Source organism: Loxodonta africana, chromosome 12 (genome assembly GCF_030014295.1).
Source record: "Loxodonta africana isolate mLoxAfr1 chromosome 12, mLoxAfr1.hap2, whole genome shotgun sequence".
NCBI lineage: Eukaryota > Metazoa > Chordata > Mammalia > Proboscidea > Elephantidae > Loxodonta > Loxodonta africana.
The window spans coordinates 42,300,087-42,324,995 of NC_087353.1; the positions used below are offsets into that span (position 1 = coordinate 42,300,087).

Genomic DNA, 24,909 nt, shown 5'->3' on the forward strand with positions numbered 1-24,909 from the left:
ATGATAGTAAAACTAGATGATTATTTCTGTATTTAGCTGTTTTTGTTTTGTTTTGTTTTCTGAACTATCCACCATGAACTAGATAATAATATGCTTGGTACTACTTTGTATAGAAAACATGTCTCAACTCAGCCAGGTGGAGCAGAATGAAGATGACCAAGAGACTAGTGAAATAGCTCCCTCATTCCAGGAGCCCTCAGGTAGGTAGTACAGCCCACTCCATCATTGCTCTGCATACAGGCAGCTGTCTAGTCTGTGGAGGAGAGACAGTGGCCTTATAGACCCTGGGTCAGTGCTGCATCCGGGGCCCTGGATAATGTGAGAAGTTTGGGTTTGGTGCCATCCCATTTGCCTTTCTTTATTCCTCTTCTACCTCCTGAGTTCCCTGTCATTGACTTACAAAGCACCTAATACCTTTATGCTTCCCTCTGGCCATGCAAAGCCCTCCACAGTTTTATATTGCCCGGAGTTAGATGCCTATCATGGGTGTCATTCTAAAGGTATTAAAAGAAATTGGATGAAATGTCAGCCTAGTAAAAGATTTCTTTTTTCTGGCTTTGCAGTAATGGTTAAACTGTGCAATAATAAAATCAGCCTGATTTTCCTTTGCCTTTTCAGATGGTGTGATTATATGCAAGCTTGTAGAGTAACCTTAGGATTTGAAAACTAGTTATTATTGAAGGGAAAAGTCTTCATACAGTTTTTATGGTAGTAGAAGAAATTTTTGAGAATTGAATTGTCACTGACATGTTTTATTTGATAATGATAATGCTTTCTTGTGAGGAACTTTTCCTTTCTTTATTACTTTTTTTAAAAACAACTACTGCCTCTTTTTTCCCTTTTTAAAAAAAAAATAGCATTAAAGAATGAATGCGAGAAAAGCAGAGATGAATTGAAGAAAAAGAAAGCTGCTGGTCCAAGCAAGGTAAGTAAGGATGAATCCCTTTGTCGTGGACCATGTCCAGAAGGGGTCTTGGGAACTGAGCTTACCAGAGTTCTCAACTGCCTTATAACCCCATCTCCTAGGAATTTGGGCTCTCTTTTATTTATTTTATTGTTGTTGTTGAGAATATACACAGCAAAACATACAGCAGTTGACAACAATTCTACATGTACAATTCAATGACATTGAGTTGTGCAACCATGCTCACTCTCCTTTTCTGAATTGTTCCTCCCTCATTAACATAAGCTCACTGCCCTTTAAGGTTCCTATCTAATCTTTCAAGTTGCCAAAAAAAAAGTTGTCAATTTGATCCCATGTAGATAGCTTTTAAAAAAGCATAATGCTCAAGGCTGACCTTTTTTACCAGTTAGTCTAAACTATTGTTTGGTTTTAAGATGACTTCAGGGGATATTTTTGGCTTATGGTATAAAGATTATCTCAGGGCAATAGTTTGAGGAGTTTGTCCACCCTCCATAGCTCCAGAAAGTCTAGAGTCCATGAGACTTCGAAATTTTGTTTGCTGTTTTCCCCTTTTTGATCAGAATTCTTCTATGGAATCTTTGATCAAAATGTTTCGATAATGATAGTCAGGCACTATCCAGTTCTTCTGGTCTCACGGCAAAGGAGGCAGTTGTTCATGGAAGCAGTTAGCCACACATTCCATATCCTCCTATTCCTGATTGCTCTTCTTCCTCTGTTGCTCCAGGTGAATAGGGACCAAGTGTTGTGCCTTGTATGTCCCTTGCAAGCTTTTACGACCTCAGGCACTGTGCAAGGAGCTAGGAGGTAGAAAAAAGCACTAAACACGTTATTAGGCCAATTAACTGGGATGTCCTTTGAAACTGTGACCCTGAACCTCCAAACCAAGGAACCAAATCCCATTAGGTGTTTGATTGTACGTAAGCAGCCTCAGCAGCTACTCTTTTTCTTTTATTTTTCAATTTTTGTGTTTCGAATTCTCTATTCTTACTCCAACCCTAGTCCCCATCCACTCTGTTCCCTATAACTCTTCACATACAAGTTATCTCTCTTATTAGTTTATTTGCGACTCCTCCTTCATATCCTAGTATGCCACACAAGGACATTTGAATTATATTCTTATTTTCTTCCTTTTAATATACAAAAGGTAAAATATAATGTACTCCGCTCTACATCCTGTTTTTTTCAATCTATATGGGTACATCAGGGGCTTTCTACTGTCTGGATGTGCCCTAGCTAATAGTTTCCCATACATGGACACTTGGGGTTTTTTCTAGTCTTTTACTGTGAGAACAGTCCTATAACAAATAACCATTGTATATGCATAATTTTGTATGTATACAGTAAATTCTCCCAAGTGGGATTCCTAGGTCAAAAGGCAAAGGCCACATTGCCCTCTATGGGGCTTGTACCATGTAGCATTCATACCAGAAGTGTGTCAGCTGCCACTGTTTACACATCACTCTCACTGACTGAAAATCAGCTTGCTAAGTCTCTATGGAAGCAAAGTTCAGAGAGAGAATGCTCCCCTAGGTGGATTGCTTACGTCAAGATTATTAATGGAAACTGCTTTGTGTTAGTGTTTGTTTACTGGCAGCCATAAGGACAATAATTCTTAGAATTGTAATTATTTTGACTAAACCATCTTTTCTTTGCAGCATTCACCAACGCTTTCCTCCAAATATCCAGAAGATGACCCAGACTACTGTGTATGGGTCCCACCTGAAGGTAGAGTGTTTTTACTTTTTTTTTTGTTTCAGTTTTATTTATTTATATTTCTATAGGTAATATATATTTGAAGTTCAAAATAAGAAAGTTACAAGAGTATGTAGTGAAAATTCTCCCTACTTGGGGAGCAGGTAGATATAAAAGATCTAGAGACATATCAGCCAAATATAATCTGTGGGCCCTGACTAGATCCTTATTCAAATAAACAACTGTAAAAAAAATAAAAAAATCATGAGCCAGTTAGATAAAGTTGAACACTGGCTGGATATTTGATGGTACTAAGATATTACTGTTAATCTTTTTAAAGTGTGATAATGATGCTGAGTTGTGTTTTTTTAAAAAAGTGCTTATTTTCTAGAAATACATATACAAGTGTGCATAGTAAATGACTTCTGGGATTCACCTTAAATAATCCAGTGGTGGAGGAAGACGGAAGGTGGGAAAGGGTTAAGAGATAAAGCAGGATTGGCCATATATTAGTATTTGTGAAAGCTGGATGATGGGTATGTGGGAGTTCATTATATTTTTCTCTTTATTTTGTATATATTTTCAAATTTAAGTTAATTTAAATAAAAAATTCTTCTGGCTGTGCCTCATTTATCCAGTTTTTTTTTCTCTAAATACAACCAAATAGTATCAGTTTCTTAAGAATTCTTACATATATATTATATAAAATGCCTATAAAGGAAATTAAATGTATAGTACTTAAACCACCACCACCCCCCCTTTTTTTACGCAAACGGAAGCATGGTCTTCACCTTTTTGCACTTAACACTATATCTTGCAGACCCTTCCATAGCTGTTTACAGATTTCTTGTTCTTTTTTATGGTATGGATATACCTTTGCTTATTTAACCAGGTCCCATGATGGGCATTTATGTGCTTGTAATCTTTTGCCATTACAAACAACTCTGCAATAAGTAAACTTGAACATTTAATTTTGTGAGTGCAGAGGTGCACCCGTAGAAAAATATTCATAAAAGTTAACTTGATGGACCAAAGCCTCTCAACGTTTTTAAGATGTTGTCAAATTGCATTCTATAGGGATTTACCAGTTTATGCTCATATGTACGCTGTGCCCTTAAGCAGTGTATGAGGTGCTCATCACAGGTTGCTTTTTCTATGGATTGGGTTTCTAATATACTTAGTAATGAAATAATAGAAATTTAGTTACTAGACATATTTGTTTTTTGTCTGCTAATAAGTACAATGGTAGGAGTGAAAAAGAGGGCTGTGTTTTCAACTTGTATAAAGTAAAATTTTTTATCATAGAAGAAAATTATCTGTTTACTTTTGGCTTATTGATGTATAAATACCGTTTTTCTCCCTGACTTTGAAAAGTGAATGAATTTCTTTCTTTTTATGGACTCTAATATAGGCCAAAGTGGTGACGGCAGGACCCATCTTAATGACAAGTATGGCTATTGATTGCTTCGGAATCCCAAAAGATCTTGTGAACCATGTGACGTGGGATATTTGGGATAATACGTCAAGTTGAATGGACAGAGAAGGGGTTAGATGATCACTTATAAAATCTGGTGACCTGTCTTTTCTTCTGTCGTCGTTACCTATTTCTGTCTACCCACCTAATTAATCTCCTGGATTTGGTATTTATGTTTATAAGTGTTTGTGTATGTATGTTTGTAAAAAAGGAGCCATGTATTTTGAGAATAACTGAAATTAGAAAAGTGACCCAATTAAAACAAGAAGGCGAATCTGTCTCTAATGTTGATTTAAGGTCACAAACTCTTTTATCAAGTCTTAGGGACTATATTCTTCATGAGCAATAGGCTACTTCTGGAGTTAGGCTCTAGAATTCACTGATGTTACTTCCTCAAATAAGTGTTAAAATACAAGGTCATGCCATGGGTGTTACCCTGGGTTTCCCTGTCATGCTTGGAACTAAAAGTGGATACACAATGGGACTTCCTACTCCCTCTAGCTGTTATCTTCCGCCAGGTTTGAGAACAGACTCTGCCCTATCAGGAAACGTGAAGGACCACCACACCACCTCACACGCCCAGGCACAGTTCTGGTAAAAACAGCCTGTGAATGTCCAGGACTCTGACCCATCAGTTTAGTCAGTCTTTCTCACATGCACGGGGCCAGATAAGCTCAAGGAAACTTCTTCCCAGTATGGGGCTTCTGCCTCTTTGGAGAGGGGAATAACAGTTCCTCCCTCTCTGGAATCATGAAGCTATTCAGGAAGGTGTCTTGTCCTCCTGCCTCCTGCCCCATTGTAATGCCTCACTTCACAGGAAAGGAAAGCCTAAGAGTGGAAGCAAGGTGAAGAGCACTTGGATGAGGCTGAAGGCAGACCTAATGAACAGGCAGGGGAAATGCTGTGGCCCCACTAGAGGGTACAGAAGGTGATGCTTTCCTAATAGGGTTATACATCTACACAGAGGTGGGCAGAAAGCAGTAATGAGAAACTTCAGTTACACCAACAGATGCAGGATGCCTGGCTTGCTAAAAGTGGTAAGTCCTTCATCTCTAAAAGGAATGTAGGTGTTATCAGAAACAGTTATTGAGGACTTCATTCACACCAGCAAGGAAGATCTGGTTGATGATATAAGAAGTGATAGGAATTTGTGGACAGAGTGATCATGCCATGTTGGATCAAGAAAACAGTAGACAGAAACCTGAGCCAGATCAGTGCAGTGGTCTTTAAAGGTGAAGCTGTTCAAACAGAATTGCACGTGGAAACCTTAATACTTAAAATAGGTGCATATATACCTACTTTGGTTGAAGTAAGGGCACGGGGATAGACACACACACACACACGCACACACTCATCCTTTTCTCTGCACTCTAACCTCACAGTGGCCCTGGGAAACACTAGGGCTCACTGCTTTAGAAAGCAGATTTCTAAACATTCTGGGGAGAGTACATAGGTATGGCCCCATGTCTAGGGACTCTGAAAACAAATAGAACTCCATGTACCAAATTATAAGTATGTAACTTGTACAATTCTGTTTCATTCTGTTGTACATAGGGTCTCTATGAGTCAGAACCAACTCTCCCGCACATTGTACGGATTAACATCAGTGGTCAGTGGACTTGGGTTCAAAAGTCTTAGCTTCCTTCTACTAAATAGGAGACTTGGGGCACATTACTTAAATCCCTGAGCCTCAAATCTGTCTTTTGTGAAGCAGGGACAGTAATGCTTCATGCTAGCAGAACTTCAACTTTATTGTAAGGACCAAATGATGTGGATGTGCTCTATAGGGCCATGTCAAGTCAGTGTTGTTATTCATAACTACAAAAAGGGGACAGATCCTAACTTCTGAGCCTGACTTTCCTCACCTGTGAAAGAAAATACTGGATTAGATCAGTGATTATCCACCTTCGCTGCGTATTAGAATCACCAAGGGAAATCACCCCAGACCAATTTAATTAGAATCTCTGAGGCGATAACTTTTAAAAGCACCCGAGGTGATTCTAACATGCAGCCTCTAGAGCACAGTTGCCAAACTTCCTGTTAAGGGCCAGATAGTAAATATTGTAGCCTTTGGAAGCCATACAGTTTTCAGTTTCAACTACTCAACTCTGCCATTGTCGCACAAGAGTAGCCAAAGACAATATATAAATGAGTGAGTGTGGCCCTGTTCCAGTAAGTGTTTATTTATAAAAGCAGGTGGCAGGTTGGATTTGGCCTGCAGACTGTAGTTGGCCATCCCCTGCTCTAGACTAATTAATCATCAAGGTCTCATCTGGCTTAAGATGTTCTTTACAGCATCAAGATGGGAAGAGGTAAATGGATCCTAGCAGTATTTGAAGAAGTGGAATGGCTAAGACTGTACGGTGGATTGTCTAGGGGTGAAGGGGAGAAAGGGTAGAGGATGATGCCTAGATTTCTGCCTCATACATCTGAATGGTAATGGAGCCATTCTTTGAGATAAGGGGAACGCTGATGGAGGACCTGGATGGAGGTGGAGGAGATGATAAGTTCAGTTTCGGACAAGCTGAGCTTGATGTCTCTTTGAAACATCCAAGTAAAGATGTCAAGAAAGCAGTTGAATATATAGGCCTGGATCTCAGAAGAGAAGCAGGAGAACAGTTGTTGTCTTCACTAAATGAAATAAGAGGTGGGTACCTAGAGGCAGGTTAAAGACCAAGGGGCAGACAGGAATTTTGAAGGTAGACCGCACTCTTGGACAGCTGATCCTTCCTATTTTGGTACTAGGAACAAAGTTTATCCTGGTTATGGGTACTCACTTATTGGGGGGAAAAGGTAAAGTATGTATACCATAGTGAACAGTATTCTGGAGAGAAAAAGCCACGAGTATGTATTTAGTCATGATATCTTCAGTTGCCTCATATGCATGCGAAAGCTAGATAATGAATAAGGAAGAGTGAAGAATTGATGAATTTGAATTACAGTGTTGGCGAAAATATTGAATATACCACAGACTGCCAGAAGAATGAACAAATCTGTCTTGGAAAAATTACAGCCAGAATGCTCCTTAGAAGCAAGTACTCTCATGCACTTGGAATCAAGAGGGACCAGCCCCTAGAGGAGGACATCATGCTTGGTGTAAAGTAGAGGGTCAGCGAAAAAGAGGAAGAGACTCAACGAGATGAATTGACACAGTGGCTGCAACAGTGGGCTGAAACAGAGCAACAATTGTGAGGATGGCGCAGGACCCCGCAGTGTTTCCTTCTGTTGTACATAGGGTCGCTATGAGTCATAATCAACTTGAAGGCACCTAAAAACATGCATTTAGCATTAAAACAAGTTCCTTTGTCTACTTAAGGAATTTTCTAGAGACCTAAAACTTACCTAGAAAACCAAAACTTTCTTCTGCTAACCATTTTTTATTAAAAAAACAGTAGCTAAGATTTATTTAGTGCCCTCAACGTGCCAGATGCTGTACTAATGCTTTGGATCATGAGAGGATCAAATAATGTGTATGAAAACACTTTGAAAACTGTGTGGTCTTTCCTGTATTATTAAGGTGTCGTCTATTCCCTTTCCTACATTTTTTTTTCTAATTATTTTTATGTCCTTTCCCCTGTAAGGCTGAAATGATTTTCCCAGTACTTGCTCTCACCCCTCCCCTCCAGGTGTGGAGTCAGGGTTACTACAAGCATTCTAGACGTCTCTCCTAGAGTTCCAGCATATGGTTGGCTCCTGATTAGACTGCACTTTCAAACTTTTTAGTGATATAAGATGTACTTCTTACATGACATTCTTTTGAGGCATATCCAAGTTCCCTAAAATGGGTCCCTATTTCATGTATCATTTTGTGGTGGTTGTCGTCGTTAGGTGCCATCAAGTCAATTCTGAATCATGCCAACCCTATCAGTTTGTTTCCTTGGACACAAACTCACCAGAGCGAGTAGCTTTGGGTGATGTGATTTCAGGGCAGTAGTATATCTAAAGGCAAAGAAAAACAAAAAGATGAGATGGGCAGGTATTACCAAAACTTTGTTGTTGTTACGTGCCAATGAGTTGATTCCGACTCATTAATGACCCTATGCATGATAGAATGAAACACTGCCCAGTCCTGCGCCATCCTTAAAATTGTTGCTATGCTTGAGCTCATTGTTGTAGCCACTATGTCAGTCTACCTTGTTGAGGGTCTTCCTCTTTTCCACCGACCCTGTACTTTGCCAAGCATGATGTCCTTCTCCAGGAACTGATCCCTCCTGACAACATGTCCAAAGTATGTAAGATGCAGTCTTGCCATCCTTGCTTCTAAGGAGCATTCTGGTTGCACTTCTTCCAAGACAGGCTTGTTCATTCTTTTGGCACTCCATGGTATATTCGATATTCTTTGCCACCACCACGATTCAAAGGTGTCAGTTCTTCTTCGGTCTAACTTATTCATTGTCCAGATTTCAAATGCATATGATGAGATTGAAAATTACCGTGGCTTGGGTCAGGCACACCTTAGTCTTCAAGGTGGCATCTTTGCTCTTCAACACTTTAAAGAGGTCCTTTGCAGCAGATTTACCCAGTGCAACATGTCATTTGATTTCTTGACTGCTGCTTCCATGGCTGTTGATTGTGGATCCAAGTAAAATGAAATCCTTGACAACTTCAATCCTTTCTCCGTTTATCATGATGTTGCTCATTGGTCCAGTTGTGAGGATTTTTGTTTTCTTTATGTTGAGGTGCAATCCATACTGAAGGCTGTGGTCTCTGATCTTCATTAGTAACTGCTTCAAGTCCTCTTCACTTGCGGCAAGCAAGGTTGTGTCATCTGCATAACACAGGTTGTTAATGAGCCTTCCTCCAATCCTGATGCTTCATTCTTCTTCATATAGTCCAGCTTCTCGTATTATTTTGCTCAGCATACAGATTGAATAGGTATGGTAAAAGGATACAACCCTGATGCACACCTTTCCTGACTTTAAACCAATCAGTATCCCCTTGTTCTGTCCGAAAAACTGCCTCTTGATCTATGTAAAGGTTCCTCATGAGCACAATTAAGTGTTCTGGAATTCCCATTCTTCACAATGTTATCCATAATTTGTTATCATCCACACAGTTGAATGCCTTTGCACAGTCAATAAAACACAGGTAAACATCCTTCTGGTATTCTCTACTTTTAGCCAGGATCCATATGACATCAGCAATGATATCCCTGGCTTCATGTCCTCTTCTGAATCTGGCCTGAATTTCTGGCAGTTCCCTGTCGATACACTGCTGCAGCCGTTTTTGAATGATCTTTAGCAAAATTTTACTTGTGTGTGATATTAATGATATTGTTCTATAATTTTCTCATCAGTTGGATCACCTTTCTTGGGAATAGGCATAAATATGGATCTCTTCCAGTCAGTTGGCCAGGAAGCTGTCTTCCATATTTCTTGGCATAGACAAGTGAGCACCTCCAGCGCTGCATCTGTTTGTTGAAACATCTCAATTGATATTCCATCAATTGCTGAAGCCTTGTTTTTCACCATTGCCTTCAGAGCAGCTTGGACTTCTTCCTTCAGCACCATTGGTTCCTGATCATATGCTACCTCTTGAAATGGCTGAACATTGACTAATTCTTTTTGGTATAATGACTCTGTGTATTCCTTCCATCTTCTGTTGATGCTTCCTGTGTTGTTTAATATTTTCCCCATGGAATCCTTCACTATTGAAACTGAAGGCTTGCATTTTTTTTTTCAGCTCTTTCTGCTTGAGAAACACCAAGTATGTTATTCCCTTTTGGTTTTCTGTCTTCAGCTCTTTGCACATGTCATTAGAATAATACTTAACTTTGTCTTCTCAAGCTGCCCTTTGAAATCTTCTGCCAGTTCTTTTACTTCATCATTTCTTCCTTTTGCTTTAGCTGCTTGACGTTCGTGAGCAAGTTTCAGAGTCTCCTCTGACATCCGTCTTGGTCTTTTCTTTCCTGTCTTTTCAGTGACCTCATGCTTTCTTCACGATGTCCTTGATGTTGTTCCACAACTCGTCTGGTCTTCGGTCACTAGTGTTCAATGAGTCAAATCTAGTCTTCAGATGGTCTCTAAATTCAGGTGGGATATACTTAAGGTCATATTTTGGCTCTGTGGGCTTGCTGTGATTTCCTTCAGTTTCAGCTTGAACTTGCATATGAGCAATTGATGGTCTGTTCCACAGTCGGCCCCTGGCCTTGTTCTGACTGATGATATTGAGCTTTTCCTTCATCTCTTTCCACAGATGTAGTCAATTTGATTCCTGTGTGTTCCATCTGGTGAGGTCCATATGTACAGTCGCAGTTTATGTTGGTGAAAGAAGGTATTTGCAATGAAGAAGTCATTGGTCTTGCAAAATTCTATCATTTGATCTCCGGCATTGTTTCTATCACCAAGGCCATATCTTCCAACTACTGATCCTTCTTCTTTGTTTCCAACTTTCGCATTCCAATTGCCAGTAAGTATCAACGCATCCTGATTGCATGTTCGATCAATTTCAGACTGCAGCAGCTGATAAAAATCTTCAACTTCTTCATCTTTGGCCTTAGTGGTTGGTGTGTAAATTTGAATAATAGTCGTATTAACTGATCTTCCTTGGAGGCGTATGGATATTATCCTGTCACTGACAGCATTGTACTTCAGGATAGATCTTGAAATGTTCTTTTTGATGATGAATGCAACACCGTTCCTCTTCAAGTTGTCATTCTCAGCATAGTAGACTATATGATTGTCTGGTTCAAAATGGCCAGTACCAGTCCATTTCAGCTCACTAATGCTTAGGGTATTGATGTTTATGTGTTCCATTTCATTTTTGATGATTTCCAATTTTCCTAGAGTCATACTTCATACATTCCAGGTTCCAATCATTAATGGATGTTTGCAGCTGTTTCTTCTCATTTTGAGTCGTGCCACATCAGCAAATGAAGGTCCCAAAAGCTTTACTCCATCCACATCATTAAGGCCAGCTCTACTTTGAGGAGGCAGCTCTTCCCTAGTCGTCTTTTGAGTGCCTTCCAGCCTTGGGGGCTCATCTTCCAGCACTATATCAGACAGTGTTCCGCTGCTATTCATAAGGTTTTCACTGGCTAATGCTTTTCAGAAGTAGATTGCCGGGTCCTTCCTCCTAGTCTGTCTTAGTCTGGAAGCTCAGCTGAAACCTGCCCTCCATGGGTGACCCTGCTGGTATCTGAATACCAGTGGCATAGCTTCCAGCATCACAGCAACACACAAGCCCTCACAGTAAGACAAACTGACAGACACATGGGGGACCAAACTTTAAAAAGAAGGAAAAATTAAAGAGATATCTCAAGATACCATCTCCTTCCTTTCCTAGAATAAAACTTGAGAACACGGGCCATTCTTATCAGAATTTTGCACAGTGCCTGGCATTTTCAATAGATGTTTCTTGAGTGTTGTAAATATTTTCCCTGGAATTGTCCCAACCCAGGATAGTAAATACAAGCCCAAATATCTGCTTGTAGCCCAAGCACCTACCCACTGCTACTTCAGTGGAACTGATGAAGTTAGCCCTGTTGGGAAAGATGACACAATTCCCAACAAACTTGGAAGCCGTTAGCCGTAGTCTGGAAGTGTGTTACTTGACAAATGAAATGCTGCCACCTCCCGGATAGGGTGTGACAAATGGCCAGCAGCTGTGGCTGACTTCCTGAGAGTGAAAGCCAGAGGGAAGCCTGCCAGCCCTGTGGCAATCAAAAGCAGGAATCAAAACTCATGGGAGGGCTGAGTTCCCATACAGGATTTGGTCCAACCAAATGCCAAACTGCTGGGAAATGACAGAAAATTCTCCTTGACCTTTGGGGAATGGGTTACTGTATCAACTGATATGGTCTTTTTTTGTCCCAGGCCACTCTTTGATGCTAAGATTCATTATTTGATGTGGGCATTGACTGCTTTCAAGGTTTCCTCTCTGGTCTCTGAACAGACCTTGCCCTGTTTTGGCTTTAGAGATTTGGCACAACCATAATCTAGCCATAGCCCAGGGTGGAACTGAGACTCATATTCCATGTTGTTTTTGTTGTTAGGTGCCGTCAAGTTGGTTCTGACTCACAGCAACCATATAGAACTGAGTAGAACTGCCCCATACGGTTTCCAAGGAGCAGCTGGTGAATTTGAACTGCCGACCCTTTTGTTAGCAGCTGTAGCTCTTAACCACTGCGCCACCAGGGCTCCTTGTATCCCACAAAAATAGGAGAGTGGAAATCTTTCTCATTCCCATAGAACCTAGCATTGATGAGGCAGGTTGGAAGGCTAAGCATATGAGAGGACAGTTGTTTCCACCAAATTCTGCCTACTTCATCCCCAGGTCTATCTTAATTTCTGCATATAGAGCTTTTCCGATTCATCCCTCTGCAGTGCCCACTGCCCCTGCCCTAACCCAAGCTTCCTATTTCATGGCTCCTCACAGGTTTCCCTTCCTCTTGTCTCTCTCATCATCTCTCCTCCACATATCCCCTGACTTAGCCTGTAACATAGCCCTGAGCAGAATTCCTTGCTCTGAAATCTCAAAAGGCTACCTATTATCCAAAGGATGAGGTTCAAATTCCTTTGAGGCTTTAAAATTCCTTATCACTGGGTTCATGTACTTTTTAATCATTATGACCTCCATATGCCCTTGTCCTTCCCTTTCTGCCTCTGACCACGTGTACCTGATACTCTAGTAGCAACATGTTATTTGCCCCAAACACCCTTTGCTGTTTCTCTATTTTTTGTCAAGCCTTGCTGTGCATGGCCTTGAGCCCTTGTCCATTAAATAGGGAAAATAATACCTACCTCCTACAATTGCAGAGATTAAAACTGAGGTATCTGTAAAACCCTTAGCCATTCTTGTCACATAATCAGCACCAAAAAAGTAGCATCATTGTGGCCTTCCCTGCTCATGTCTGTCAGGTGAGGGCTTACTCATTTTTAGAGGTCCAGCTTTAGTTTCATTACCTTCGGGAAGCCTCTCTGATGCCCATGGCTGTCGCTAATCTCTCCCTCTCTACCAGTCTGGTAGCTTTATGTATACTTCTGTTGTAGCCCTTACTCAAACGGACTAACAATAGCTGTTAATTTTATGTGTGCTTGGGTTATTTATGTTTGTAAGCTTTGTGAGTTCTTGAGGGCCAAAACCAAACCAAACCCGCTGCTGTCGAGTCATTTCTGACTCATTGTGACCCTGTAGAACAGAGTAGAACTGCCCCATAGGGTTTCCAAGGAGCGGCTGGTGGATTCGAACTGCCGGCCTTTTGGTTAGCTGCCAAGCTCTTAGCCACTGCACCACTAGGGCTCCAGAAACTACTTATTTATTTTTATGTCCCCCACCCTCCACCATGGCACCTATCAGTTCACAAAATAGGTGCTCAGTTAACTTTTGATTTAATCTGGTGGGAGGCTGAAGGGCAGGCTTTAATCCTGGACCTTCCTAACTCGGGTTTTCCTGGCAGAGAAAGGACACCTCACAGCTGCCTTTATTTCCAGGACCTTATTCCAGACAAACTGGGCAATCTAGGAACTGACCATCATTTTAGCAAGGTTAATCCAGGCAGAGGTCTGGATTCCTGTCCTAGTTAGGGCAAAACCAGGCAGAAACTACTCCTTCCCGTTAAGAAGCTGTGGATTGCAGCAGCTGGCTTTAATTTGGGCTTTAAGTCCTCTGCTGGCCCCGGAAAATCCTGAGGGCTGGCTCTGGTTTCCTCAGGTCTGCCATTGTTATGCACCCCCTCGTTTGGATGTCAGTGCAGCCATGGAAGGGAGAGACCACAAGGGGGCAGTAAAGACCCATCATTATGCAGTCAGCTTGCGCGTGGGCTCAAAAGTTAGCCATAAAACGCTTCAAAGCAGAAGAAAAGAGTAAGGATCAGAGAAGAAACACAGGATTCCAAAAGGGTTAAGGGCAACAACCAACATTTTTCCAGTCCCAAGACTCTTCCCAACTTGTTTTTGGTGAGTCGTTTTACCTCAAGAAAGTCAACCTCCAGTTATACTGTAAATTATAACTGTGAAGGAGTTTAGGACCGTCTGGTTATTACCTAAACACCATATTACGGCTTTGCAGTTTACAGAGGATTTTCCACACCCATTTTTATCTGAATGTCCTATCAGTCTTAAAAGGTAGAAAAAGGAGATATTATCATCTTTGTTTCATAAAAAAGGAAACTGAGGCTCAGAAACATGAACTGACTTTCTCAAAGGCATCCTGAGTTTATGGTGGAACCAAGTCTAGATCTGGGTTTCTCTGATTCCAAATCCTTTGCTTATTTCTTCTGGCTTTCAGTTCTTTATGTTTGTAAGCTTTTTGAGTTTGACAGCAAGCACTACATCGGATTCATGTTATATTCCTGAATGGTGAACCTTAATCTTTAGGACAGTGACTGGCTGTGCTCCTTAGGAGTTGGATTCATGATCACTTATCTGCCATGGCTTAATTCTGTGATTTTTGAGGCACAGCCCTAACAAGGACAGTGGTGGCCCTGAACCAGCAGAGCGTTTCAGTAAGGGCAGCCACTTGTCTGCCAGCCCGTGAAGATCCATCCTTAGTAATGCAGGGTGTGTGTAGGACAGTTTCTCAAAGTGTGGCACTAATATCCCTGGTGTCATGAGAGTTGGCTTTAAAAGGATGAAAATGTTTAATTTTAGTAGCTACATATATAAATACACACACGCACACTCTCACACATTGTTGCTTAGAATGGAATCAGTTTTTAAAATGAGTTTATTTAAAGAAAAACATGAAGTAAATCACAGGCAAAAAGCGTGAAGTAGGTGTACCAGTGCCTGGAGTTCAGGGAACCGTGGTGTGGTGGGAGATGGACCTTGAATCATAAGTCACGTTTTAAGTCTGGGTCTGTCATATTTAAGCCGTATCACCTTGATTAAGATGCTGACCTAAAATGAGCCTCAGTTTCCTCATCTGTGAAGTGGCAAAAAGAATCCCTGTCCTCCTAATGCAAATTACTATAAGTAAAAAAAAAAAAACGCACTCTGAAACCTGGAAAGCTCTATGCAAATATCCAGCGGTGCTAATACACTGATTCCCTCTTTTACTAAGGTTCTATCCACGGCCTCCTCTTTACCTGCCACAGATGATGCCTCCCAACCAGTCTGTTTCCCAGAATCCCAAACACTGAATCCAGTTCAGAATACTGTCCACACCTGGGCTTGCCATTCTAAGGGTGGGGAGGAGGATGAGGTTGGAGAAACCCTGGAATCAGTCCGGGAACAAGTCCCAACACATGTCATTGTTTGCTCTGTCATCCTGATTCAATGACCTCATACAAGGAAGGGAGGGAGCAGAAGGAGCTGTTCTCCCAGATACCTAGGGAGGCTTCTGACATCTACTGTTTTCCTTGGCATGAGAGGAGCAGGAGCTAGGCTGCGATTTTTAAGGCCTGAGCTAATTTTGGAAGGCAGGAGAACAGCACCTCCCACAGCCAACCAGACCTCTTCATGGGGAGCTGCCTGGGGCAAAGGGCAGAGCAGGCTGGGATAAGTGTCACGACCCGGACTGTTGTCCCCGTTCCTTGGAGGGGTTCCAGAATCCACGGCCCTAGCCCTGGGTTCTCACCAATCTTAGTGTGACCATGGATGCGCACTGAGAATGAACATGTTGTCTGGTTAGGAAGAAAGAAACTGAGGCCAAGACAACTCTTGAATTTTAGCCTGGTCCCATGGGAAAACCAACAAAGGCTGACAGAGGCTTCAGTGACCTTAGGGGCCAGGGAGCGTTATTCTCACTCAGTCATCGGTGGTGGTTGTCATCCAGTCATTTCCAACTCTTGGCGATCCTGTATGTGCAGAGTAGAACTGCTCTATATGGTTTTCAAGGCTGTGACCTCTCAGAAGCAGATTGCCAGGCCTTCTGAGGTGCCTTTGAGTGGGTTTGAATCATCAGCCTTTTGGTTAATAGTCAAGTGTTTAACCATTTGCACTACCCAGGGACTCCTTATGTATTTGCATAAATACTTTCTTAGCTCCTATTATGTGGTAGACCTTTCAGGGAAATAGACCGCCAACGTATACTAAAAGGCTGCATAGGACTTTTTAGAGTCACAACCTTTTATACTACCAGGATGCCTTTTGTCATTCTTACCTTGACCACCCAGGACTTTCTGTTAAGGTGTAATCCATACTGAAGGCTGTAGCCTTTGATCTTCATCACTAAGTGCTTCAAGTCCTCTTTCAGGAGGCAAGGTTGTGTCATCTGCATATTGCAGGTTGTTATTGAGTCTTTCTCCAATCCTAATGCTTCTTCATATAGTCCAGTTTCTCGAATTATCTGCTCAGCATATAGATTGAATAAGTATGGTGAAAGGATACAACCCTGACACACAGCTTTCCTGACTTTTTTTTTTAATTGTGATTTAGGTCACAGTTTACAGAGCAAATCGGTTTCTCATTAAACAGTTAATACACAAATTGTTTTGTGACATTAGTTATCAGCTCCACCATGTCATTGCTCTTCCCCTCTCCACCCCAGGTTCTCTGTTTCCATTCATCCAGTTTTCCTGTCTGTCCCTTCCTGCCTTCTTGTCTTTGCTTTTTGGCTGGCGTGCCCATTAGTCTTGAATACATGATTGAACTATAAGGCACATCCTTCACATGTGTTATCGTTGGCCCTATAAAAAAATATATATCTTTTGTGTGTGTGTTATCATTGGCCCTATAGACCTGTCTAATTTTTGGCTGAAGGGTGAACTTCAGGAGTGACTTCATTACTGAGTTAAAAGGATGTCTGGGGGCCATACTCTTGGGTTTTATCCAGTCTCTGTCAGACCAGCAAGCCCAGTCTTTTTTGTGTGTGTGTGAATTTGTATTTTGTTCTGCATTTTTCTCCTGCTTTTTCTGGGACCCTCTGCCTTTCCTGATTTTAAACCACACAGTAGCCCGTTGTTCTGTTCAAATGACTATCTCTTGGTTTACGTATAGGTTCCACGTAAGCACAATTAAGTATTCTGGAATTCCCATTCTTTGCAATGTTATCCATAATTTGTTATGATCCACACAGTTGAATGCCTTTGCATAGTCAATAAAACACAGGTAAACATCTTTCTGCTATTCTCTGCTTTCAGCCAGGATCCATCTGATGTTAGCAGTGATATCCCTCTTCAGAATCTGGCTTGAATTTCTGGCAGTTCCATATCAAATGTACTGCTGTAGCCATTTTTGAATTATCTTTGGCAAAATTTTATTTCTGTGTGATATTAAGGATATCGTTCTCTAATTTCTGCATTCTATTGAATCACCTTTCTTTGGAATGGGTCAAATTCGGATCTCTTCCAGTTGGTTGGCCAGGTAGCTGTCTCCCAAATTTCTTGGCTTAGACGAGTGAGCGCTTCCACCATTGCATCCATTTGTTGAAACATCTCAATTGGTATTCCATCAATTCCTGAACCCTTCGTTTTTCGCCAATGCCTTCAGTGCAGCTTAGACTTCCTCCTTCAGTATCATTGGTTTTTGATCATATGCCACCTCCTGAAATGGCTGAACACTGACCGATTGATTCATTTTGGTACGGTGACTCTGTGTATTCCTTCCATCTTCTTTTGGTGCTTCCTGTGTTGTTCAGAATTTTGCCAATGTTGTTGTTAGGTGCCGTCAAGTCGTTTCTGACTCATAGCGACCCTATGTACAACAGAATGAAACGCTCCCTGGTCCTGTCCATCCTCATGATTGTTGTTATGCTTGATCCCACTGTTGCAGCTGCTGTGTCAATCCATCTTCATTGAGGGTCTTCCTCTTTTTTGCTGACCTTCTACTTTACCAAGCAAGATGTCTTTCTCCAGGGACTGGTCCCTTCTGATAACATGCCCAAAGTATGTGAGATGAAGTCTCACCATCCTTGTTTCTAATGAACATTCTGGCTGTACTTCTTCCAAGATGGATTTGTTTGTTTTTCTGGCAGTCCATGGTATATTCAATATTCTTCACCAACACCATAATTCAAAGGCATCAATTCTTCCTCAGTCTTCATTATTCATTGCCTAGCTTTCCCATGTGTATGAGGTGATTGAAAACACCATGACTTGGGTCAGGCCCACCTTAGTTCTTAAAATGACATCTCTACTTTTTAACACTTTCAAGAGGTTTTTTTGCAGTAGATTTGCCCAATGCATCGTTTGATTTTTTGACTGCTGCTTCCGTGGATGTTGACTGTGGATCCAATAAAATGAAATCCTTGACAACTTCAATCTTTTCTCCATTTATCATGATGTTGCTTATTGGTCCAGTTGTGAGGATTTTTGTTTTCTTTCTGTTGAGGTGTAATCCATACTGAAGGCTGTGGTCTTTGATCTTCATCAGTAAGTGCTTCAAGTCCTCTTCGCTTTCAGCAAGTAAGGTTGTGTAAGAATCCTTCTATATTGCAATTCAAGGCTTGAATTTTTTTTTTTTTTTTCCAGTTCTTTCAGCTTAAGAAATTCTGAGCATGTTCTTCCCTTTTGGTTTTCTATCTCCAGGTCTTTGCACATTTCATTATAATACTTTGTCTTCTCGAGCTACCCTTTGAAATCTTCTGTTCAGCTCTTTTACTTCATCATTTCTTCCTTTTGCTTTAGCTACTCTACGTTCAAGAACAAGTTTCAGAGTCTCTTCTGACATCCATTTTGGTCTTTTCCTTCTTTCCTGTCTTTTTAATGACCTTTTGCTTTATGTATGATGTCCTTGATTTCATCCCACAACTCATGCAGTCTTTGGTCATTAGTGTTCTATGCGTCAAATCTTATATTACCGCAAGTAAGTGCTTCTGAGCAACACCGGATAAAAACTAGCATTACCACACTGAGTTAGTATCCAGTTATACAAAACAAAAAAATTCAGCTTTTTTTTTTTTTTTAATTTAAAAGTAGCTGGCAGACTATTGGGGAGTCAGTTAAAAGTTTTAGAGGTGGTGACATTGCTTTTGAGTTTTCAAGAATAAGTAAGAGTTCACAGGCAGAGAAGAGAGAGGACACTGCAGGCAGAGGGAACAGCAAGAGGCAGATGCTGGTCCCAATACCTCCATTCCCAGGCTGGGCTTCTGGACCAGGCCGTGGCTTGAACTTAGATGGATGTAAACGGAGCTTGGAATGGAGCTGAGAACCGGAAATCTAATGATTAAATATCCTAGTCTTTCCATATCACAGTTTCTGGAGAAACTGGGGCAGGAAATCCTGTTGGAGTCCCTTCTCTGGTACCCAAGGGCAGGAAAGGAAAAATCTGCCCCTGAGCTGTTTCCCACCCTGGCTGCCTACTCCTTAGCTACAAGAGCAAACCACTATTTTCTATGATTTAAAAAAAAAATTGGCTCATCTCAAATGTTCCTTAGTTGGAACATGCTGTGCCGTGGCTGAGACAAACCTGCTGAACAAATAAACAAGGCAGGCTGTGGGGTTGGGGAAAGCACAGGCCCCCAACCAGGCCTATGGATTGGGGTGAGTCTACCTGAGTCTGGGCCTCTGCTGCTTTTGCTTTAACATGAGGGGATGGGTCCACGGGATCTTTGGTTCCAGTTCTGTGTTCTAAGCAATTGCCCACAGACCAAATATGTTTGAAGAGGAAAACTCCAGAGCTGCCAGCTCAGAAGCCTCCTTTTTTCTCACAACATAGTGAGACTAAAGGCTGTTGGGGGGAGACCTCCTTGTGGGCAAACACTGAAACCAAAGGACACCCATTCATTTGTTCACTCATCAGATGCTTCCTGAGTGTCTGCTCTGTGCTAGGGGCTGCACTGTCCCTTCCTTCCCTCAAGGAGCTTACAAGGAGTTACAAGGTGATCTAGTACAGGAGAAGGAAGCCTGGTGGTGCAGTGGTTAAATGTGCAGCTGCTAACTGGTTCAAAGCGATCCAGAGGCTCCGTGCACGAAAGAGCTGATGACCTGCTTCTTTAAAGATTACAGCCAAGAAAACCCTATGGGGCAGTTTTACACTGCCTTGTGGGGTTGCTGTGAGTCGAAAATTGACTCAATGACACCCAATAAGAACAATAGGAGAGACAGTAACAGGTCCTTGCATACACCGAGCTCTTGCCCATCCCAAGGTCTTTGTTCTGCCCTTCTCACCACCTAGATTGCCGACCTCTCTTTTGTAGCTGGCTCCGCATTCTTCACTATCTGCTTAAACGTTGTTTCCTCAGTAAGGCTTTCCCTGGCCGTCCTATATTAGGTAGGTCCCTTCTCTCCCCATCTCTATGCTACTATGTCCACTACCCTCATAGAATTTATGGCAGTTTGTAATTATATATCTGCCTGTTAGTTTGTTAATTTATTTTTTATCTTTCTGACTAGAGTATAAACTACCTGAGGGCAAGAATTGTGTATGTATTTATCACTTCTGGACCCTTAGCAGCATGTATCTGTCTAGGTTCCAGGTGTTTTAAACCTCATTTAGTCCTCGAAATGACCCTAAGAGGGATTTTAGAGTGAAGAGACAGGAGCCTGGGAGTGTTAGCATTTTGTGGTTAGCAGAGCTTGGGTTTGAATTCAGTCTCCAAGTCAGGGCTCTTTGTCTTTCACCACACCACAGGGATAAGATGATGTGAGCCTCTGCTGCCTGGCAACCCTGGCTCTGGTTTTTTTTTTTTTTTTTTTACTTTTTAATTTCAACTTACAGAAAAACTGCAAGACTAGGAGAAAGAATTCTCCTGCAGTCTTCACTGAGGTTCACCAAATGTTAACACTTTGCCGCACTTATTTTATTACTCTCTCTGCGTGTGTATGAACCGGTTGCCCTCCAGTGGACTCTGACTCATGGTGCCCCCATGTGTGTCAGAGAACTATGCTCCATAGGGTTTTCAATGGCTGGTGTTTTGAAAGTATATCACCAGGCCTTTCTTTTGAGGTGATTCTGGGTGGACTTAAACCTCCGATCTTTCGGTTAGCAGACTAGCACGGAAAGAGTTTGCGCCACCCAGGGACCTCGTATGTATAAACATATACTTACTATTTTCTTTTATTGAATCGTTTGAGAGTGAGTTGCAGACATTTTGCCTCTTACCCTTAAATACTTTCATTGTGAATTTCTCAAGAACAAGGACATTCTTTTACATAAAATTAAAATCAGGGAATTTAACCTTGATATAACACTATTACTATTACTTCTGTTCATCTGCACCATCATTGACACACATGAATCTCGCATGAAAAGAAGGGTGAAAGTGTATGAAGTTCGTTTGAATAGATTTGTTTTCTGGATATACCTGATGCATGAAGGCATCCGAGAAATAAGTGCAGGCTTATCCTCATGACTTCAATACAAATCTTCATGGAGAAGTGTGACAGATTCAGGAAAGACAAATCTCACTCATGTAGGCAGTATGATTCCATAACAGAAGATAAAATACAATGTCTATTTCCCAATGTTGAAATTGCTTTACACATATTCCAAACTTTAATGATCACGAACTGCACAACAGAATGCTCATTTTCGTCCCTAAAAAGACTCAAAAACTCTCAGCGTACAACAATGATTCAAGAAAGACTTGATTCATTATCCTTGTTATGTATGGAAGTAGATACTGTTTGGCAGCTTAATTGTGATGAAATCATTGAAGAATTTGTAAGAGCAAAGAATAGAAAGAAATGCTTTTAATTATAACATGTTAGAGATAAAAGATCTATATAAAAATAAAATACAGTAATTTCTTATATTTGTTTTCTGATCATTAACTTTTCTTTTGACATCTTTTCATTTGTTCATTTATAATTATAAAATTTATTATGAAACAAGCATCAAAATTGAAGTATGAGCCATTTAAAGTAAAATTGATGAAATGCAGTTTCATTGTGGAAGATCAACAGAATTTCACACTGAATCTTGAAACAAGTTCACTGACTCTTTGTTGTAGAATATGTGGAATATTCTTTTTGTAGAAAATAGTAAAAATCTTAGTACCCCCGCATCCACCAAAACTTTTACAATTCAATTCATCTCATTCCACCAAAATGGCATACATTTCTGTGTTTGATTGCTAATATCACAGTCGCATTTAAAAAGTTACATTATGGATAGCTAACACACACACAAACATATACATGTATATATATAACTCACATATCCGTTCCAATGAGTGAGTAAACAGATTATCAATCCTTAGGGCCCTCACATGCCTTCACCCCGCCCCCATGCAGGACCCAGACAACTAGAAGGGAGACCCAGGGGCATACCCACTCCCTGTAAGCAATTTATAATCTAACTTTCATTTTCCCAGTTCACATTTCCCAATGTGAAATCCTTGCACATACTAAGAATAGTTTAACACAAATTGACTATATATAATGGGGCTGAAGAAGAAAGGAGTAGTGAGTCTGGCTGGAGTGAAAACTGGCAAGAGGGGACAGACTATGCAACACTCAGCATTTTTGAGCTGGGGCTTTAACCTGGGGTCCTGGGACCACTAAAGTTCCATGGACAAACTGCAGGAGGTGGCCAAACCCCAAGATTACAAGCAGAATTGCTGTGTCTGTGTATGTGCGCTCAGGTTTGCATGCGGGCACTTTCTAGGGAGAAGGTGCATAGCTTTCATTGTATTGTCAAAGACGCCCTTGTCCAAAAAAAAAAAAATTTAAAACCCGCTGATATGGAAGCTTCTACAGTCGCCTTACTGGATCTGGGACACGATACTATAATTTATATCGGGTCCCTGACAGTTTTTTTTAAACCCTTGCCGAGAAACACGTTCTAGCCAGACTATTTCACCCTGCACAGGGGAAAAATCCCTCCTCCTAGAAGACTACTGTTGGGCGAGCCTGGCAGAGTGGATCACTGCGTCCTAGGAGCTCACGTGGGGCCCCGGGGTGCCCGTGCGGGGGCGGGGGCGGGGGCGGGAGCGGGGGGGGGGGTGGTGCGGGAGCCGGAGCGGATGTCACGGCTTACCTCAGAGCCCGAATTAGCGGCAGAAGAAAATCACAGCAGGAAATAACGTGGTGCCTAAAATAGAAGCATCAACTGGGAGAGAGGCCCGGGAGTAGGTGGTATTTGAGGCTCCCGCCGAGTCCTCCCCAGCGGCTGCCTGACAAGCGCATCGGGGGCGTGTCGATGTGACCCGGCCAGAAAAGGCCAAAGAACGCGAAGCCGAACTTCTGCTGGGGCGGGGGCGGGGGGGGGGGTGCTGCTCAGCAAACATTCACGCTCCGATGGGAAGGAGGGGCTGCCCTTTCCTGGCCGGGGGGCGTCGCTGTCTCCCATGTCCCCCCTCGCCCCCCACCGTCTCCTGCCTCCTCTCCTTACTCCCTCCTCCCCTCATCCCGTTTTCTCCCTCACCAGCCCCCCTCCCCCTCGTTTCTCCCCTGACCAGGCCTGCCCCCTGCGCTGCAAGCCTCGGGATTGCAAGCGCCTCGGCGTCTAGACCGGAAGCTGCCGGGAGGAGGCACTTGGTGCTTTCCTGGGCAAATCAGTCAAAGGTCACTGTAGGAGCAGCACCCTCACAGTAGGCGTCCCTCGCCTGACTGCGTGACGGCAGTAACCCCACACCGCCCCCGACTCGGGCACCTTCCCCACCCAGCTCTTGCTGGCCTAACAGCAGCTGCGACTGCAGCGCCCTGCTCTTACTGAACCTTAGCACACCACTGCTCCCAGCTTTGTGCTCTTCACCCAGCTTTGCTTTCTAAAAAGCGATTTTTTTTTTTTTTTTTGAAAATAAGCACGAGGTATTTGAGATTCTAAGCATTGTGGGTGCTTGGAGATTTCAGGATTTTTTTTTTAATCAGAAATTTTTATTTTTCCTTCTCCGGTTGTTTTTTTCCCCAGCTGTTGCTCTGCTGAAAACAAGCGCTCTCATTTTTGGCGGTTTCCAGTGCTGCGCGTCCTCATTACCATCTGGAATGGATGGGGATCCATTCGTGCTCAAGTGAGCTGCCCACACACATATGTGCTTCACCAGGTCCCTCCCCACTCACGCCTTTGTCACTCTGCTCAGGGGTTAATGGCTTGTGATTTGCCAAACAGAACCTTGAGGTAACGTAGGTGGCTAATGTGGCTTTACAGAGGCTTTGTTCCTTGCGAGCTGGGTGATATTGGAATAAATGATATGAAGTTGTGGCTGACGCTGTGGGTAGGGGAGTAGGGGCCTCCATAGACTAAAAGAAATGTCATTAAGAACAAAATAACATGGTTAACATTTATTATTGTTGTTGTTAGGTGCCATCAAGTCGATTTTCACTCATGGTGACTCTGTGACAGAGTAGAACTGCCCCATAAGGTTTTCTTGGTTGCAGTCTTTTTGGAAGCAGACAGCCAGATCTTTCTCCTGTGGAGCTGTTGGGTGGGTTCGAACCACTGTCCTTTTTGTTAGCTGCCAAGTGCTTAGCCTGCTCCACCAGGGCTCCTTTAACATTTATTAATAGTTATTAAATGTAAGGCTCTGTGCTAAGCATTTTGTAGGAATTATTTCAGCTGAATGATACAATAGCCCTAACCTGTTGCTGTTGCCATAGAGTCAGTTCCAACTCATGGCAACTCAACGCGTTACAGAGTAGAACTGCTCCATAGGGTCTTCTTCAGTGTAATCTTTATGGAAACAGATTGCCAGACCTTTTTTCCACGGCACCACTGACTGGGTTCAAACCATTAGCCTTAAGGTTAGTAGTCGAGCACAAAATGTTTGTACCACCCAGGAATATTCAATTAAGTGCCCCAGTAATATTCATATTATTATCACCATACGGCAAATGAGAGTACCAAGGAAGGTCACGTAAGGCTTAGAGCTGTGATTCCGATGCGCTTAATCAGCATACTAGCTGCAGATGAAAATGGGTGTTGGTTTTTGCAGGGGGGTTTTGTTGTTGTTCAAGATGGAAATATCTTTGTCATTTTGCTAATTATAACATAAAAGTAATACATGTGAAGACTTAGAACAACACAGAAGTGTATAAAGTAGAATATAGAAGTCCTTC

At 42.1% G+C, this 24,909-nt stretch overlaps 1 protein-coding gene and 1 long non-coding RNA gene across 3 annotated transcripts in view; one reads left to right on the top strand and one right to left on the bottom strand.

Moving 5' to 3' along the window:
- SLC4A1AP (solute carrier family 4 member 1 adaptor protein) overlaps positions 1 to 4,365 on the top strand; it is a 65,489-nt gene extending 61,124 nt beyond the window's left edge. The window contains exons 11-14 of one of the 2 annotated variants that reach the window (XM_010592008.3): positions 114 to 200; positions 858 to 925; positions 2,581 to 2,650; positions 4,029 to 4,365. In XM_010592008.3, coding sequence (XP_010590310.2) covers positions 114 to 200; positions 858 to 925; positions 2,581 to 2,650; positions 4,029 to 4,078 — 275 coding nt within the window. In that variant the 3' untranslated portion in view covers positions 4,079 to 4,365. The other variant, XM_023550549.2, reaches the window with a different exon arrangement.
- LOC135232941 (uncharacterized) overlaps positions 1 to 23,105 on the bottom strand; it is a 58,344-nt gene extending 35,239 nt beyond the window's left edge. The window contains exons 1-2 of the long non-coding RNA XR_010323567.1: positions 22,892 to 23,105; positions 7,985 to 8,030 (exon numbers count right to left, since the gene is read on the bottom strand). This is a non-coding gene — a long non-coding RNA (uncharacterized LOC135232941). The remainder of the gene's footprint in view (positions 1 to 7,984; positions 8,031 to 22,891) is intronic.
- Between the last annotated feature and the right edge of the window lie 1,804 nt (positions 23,106 to 24,909).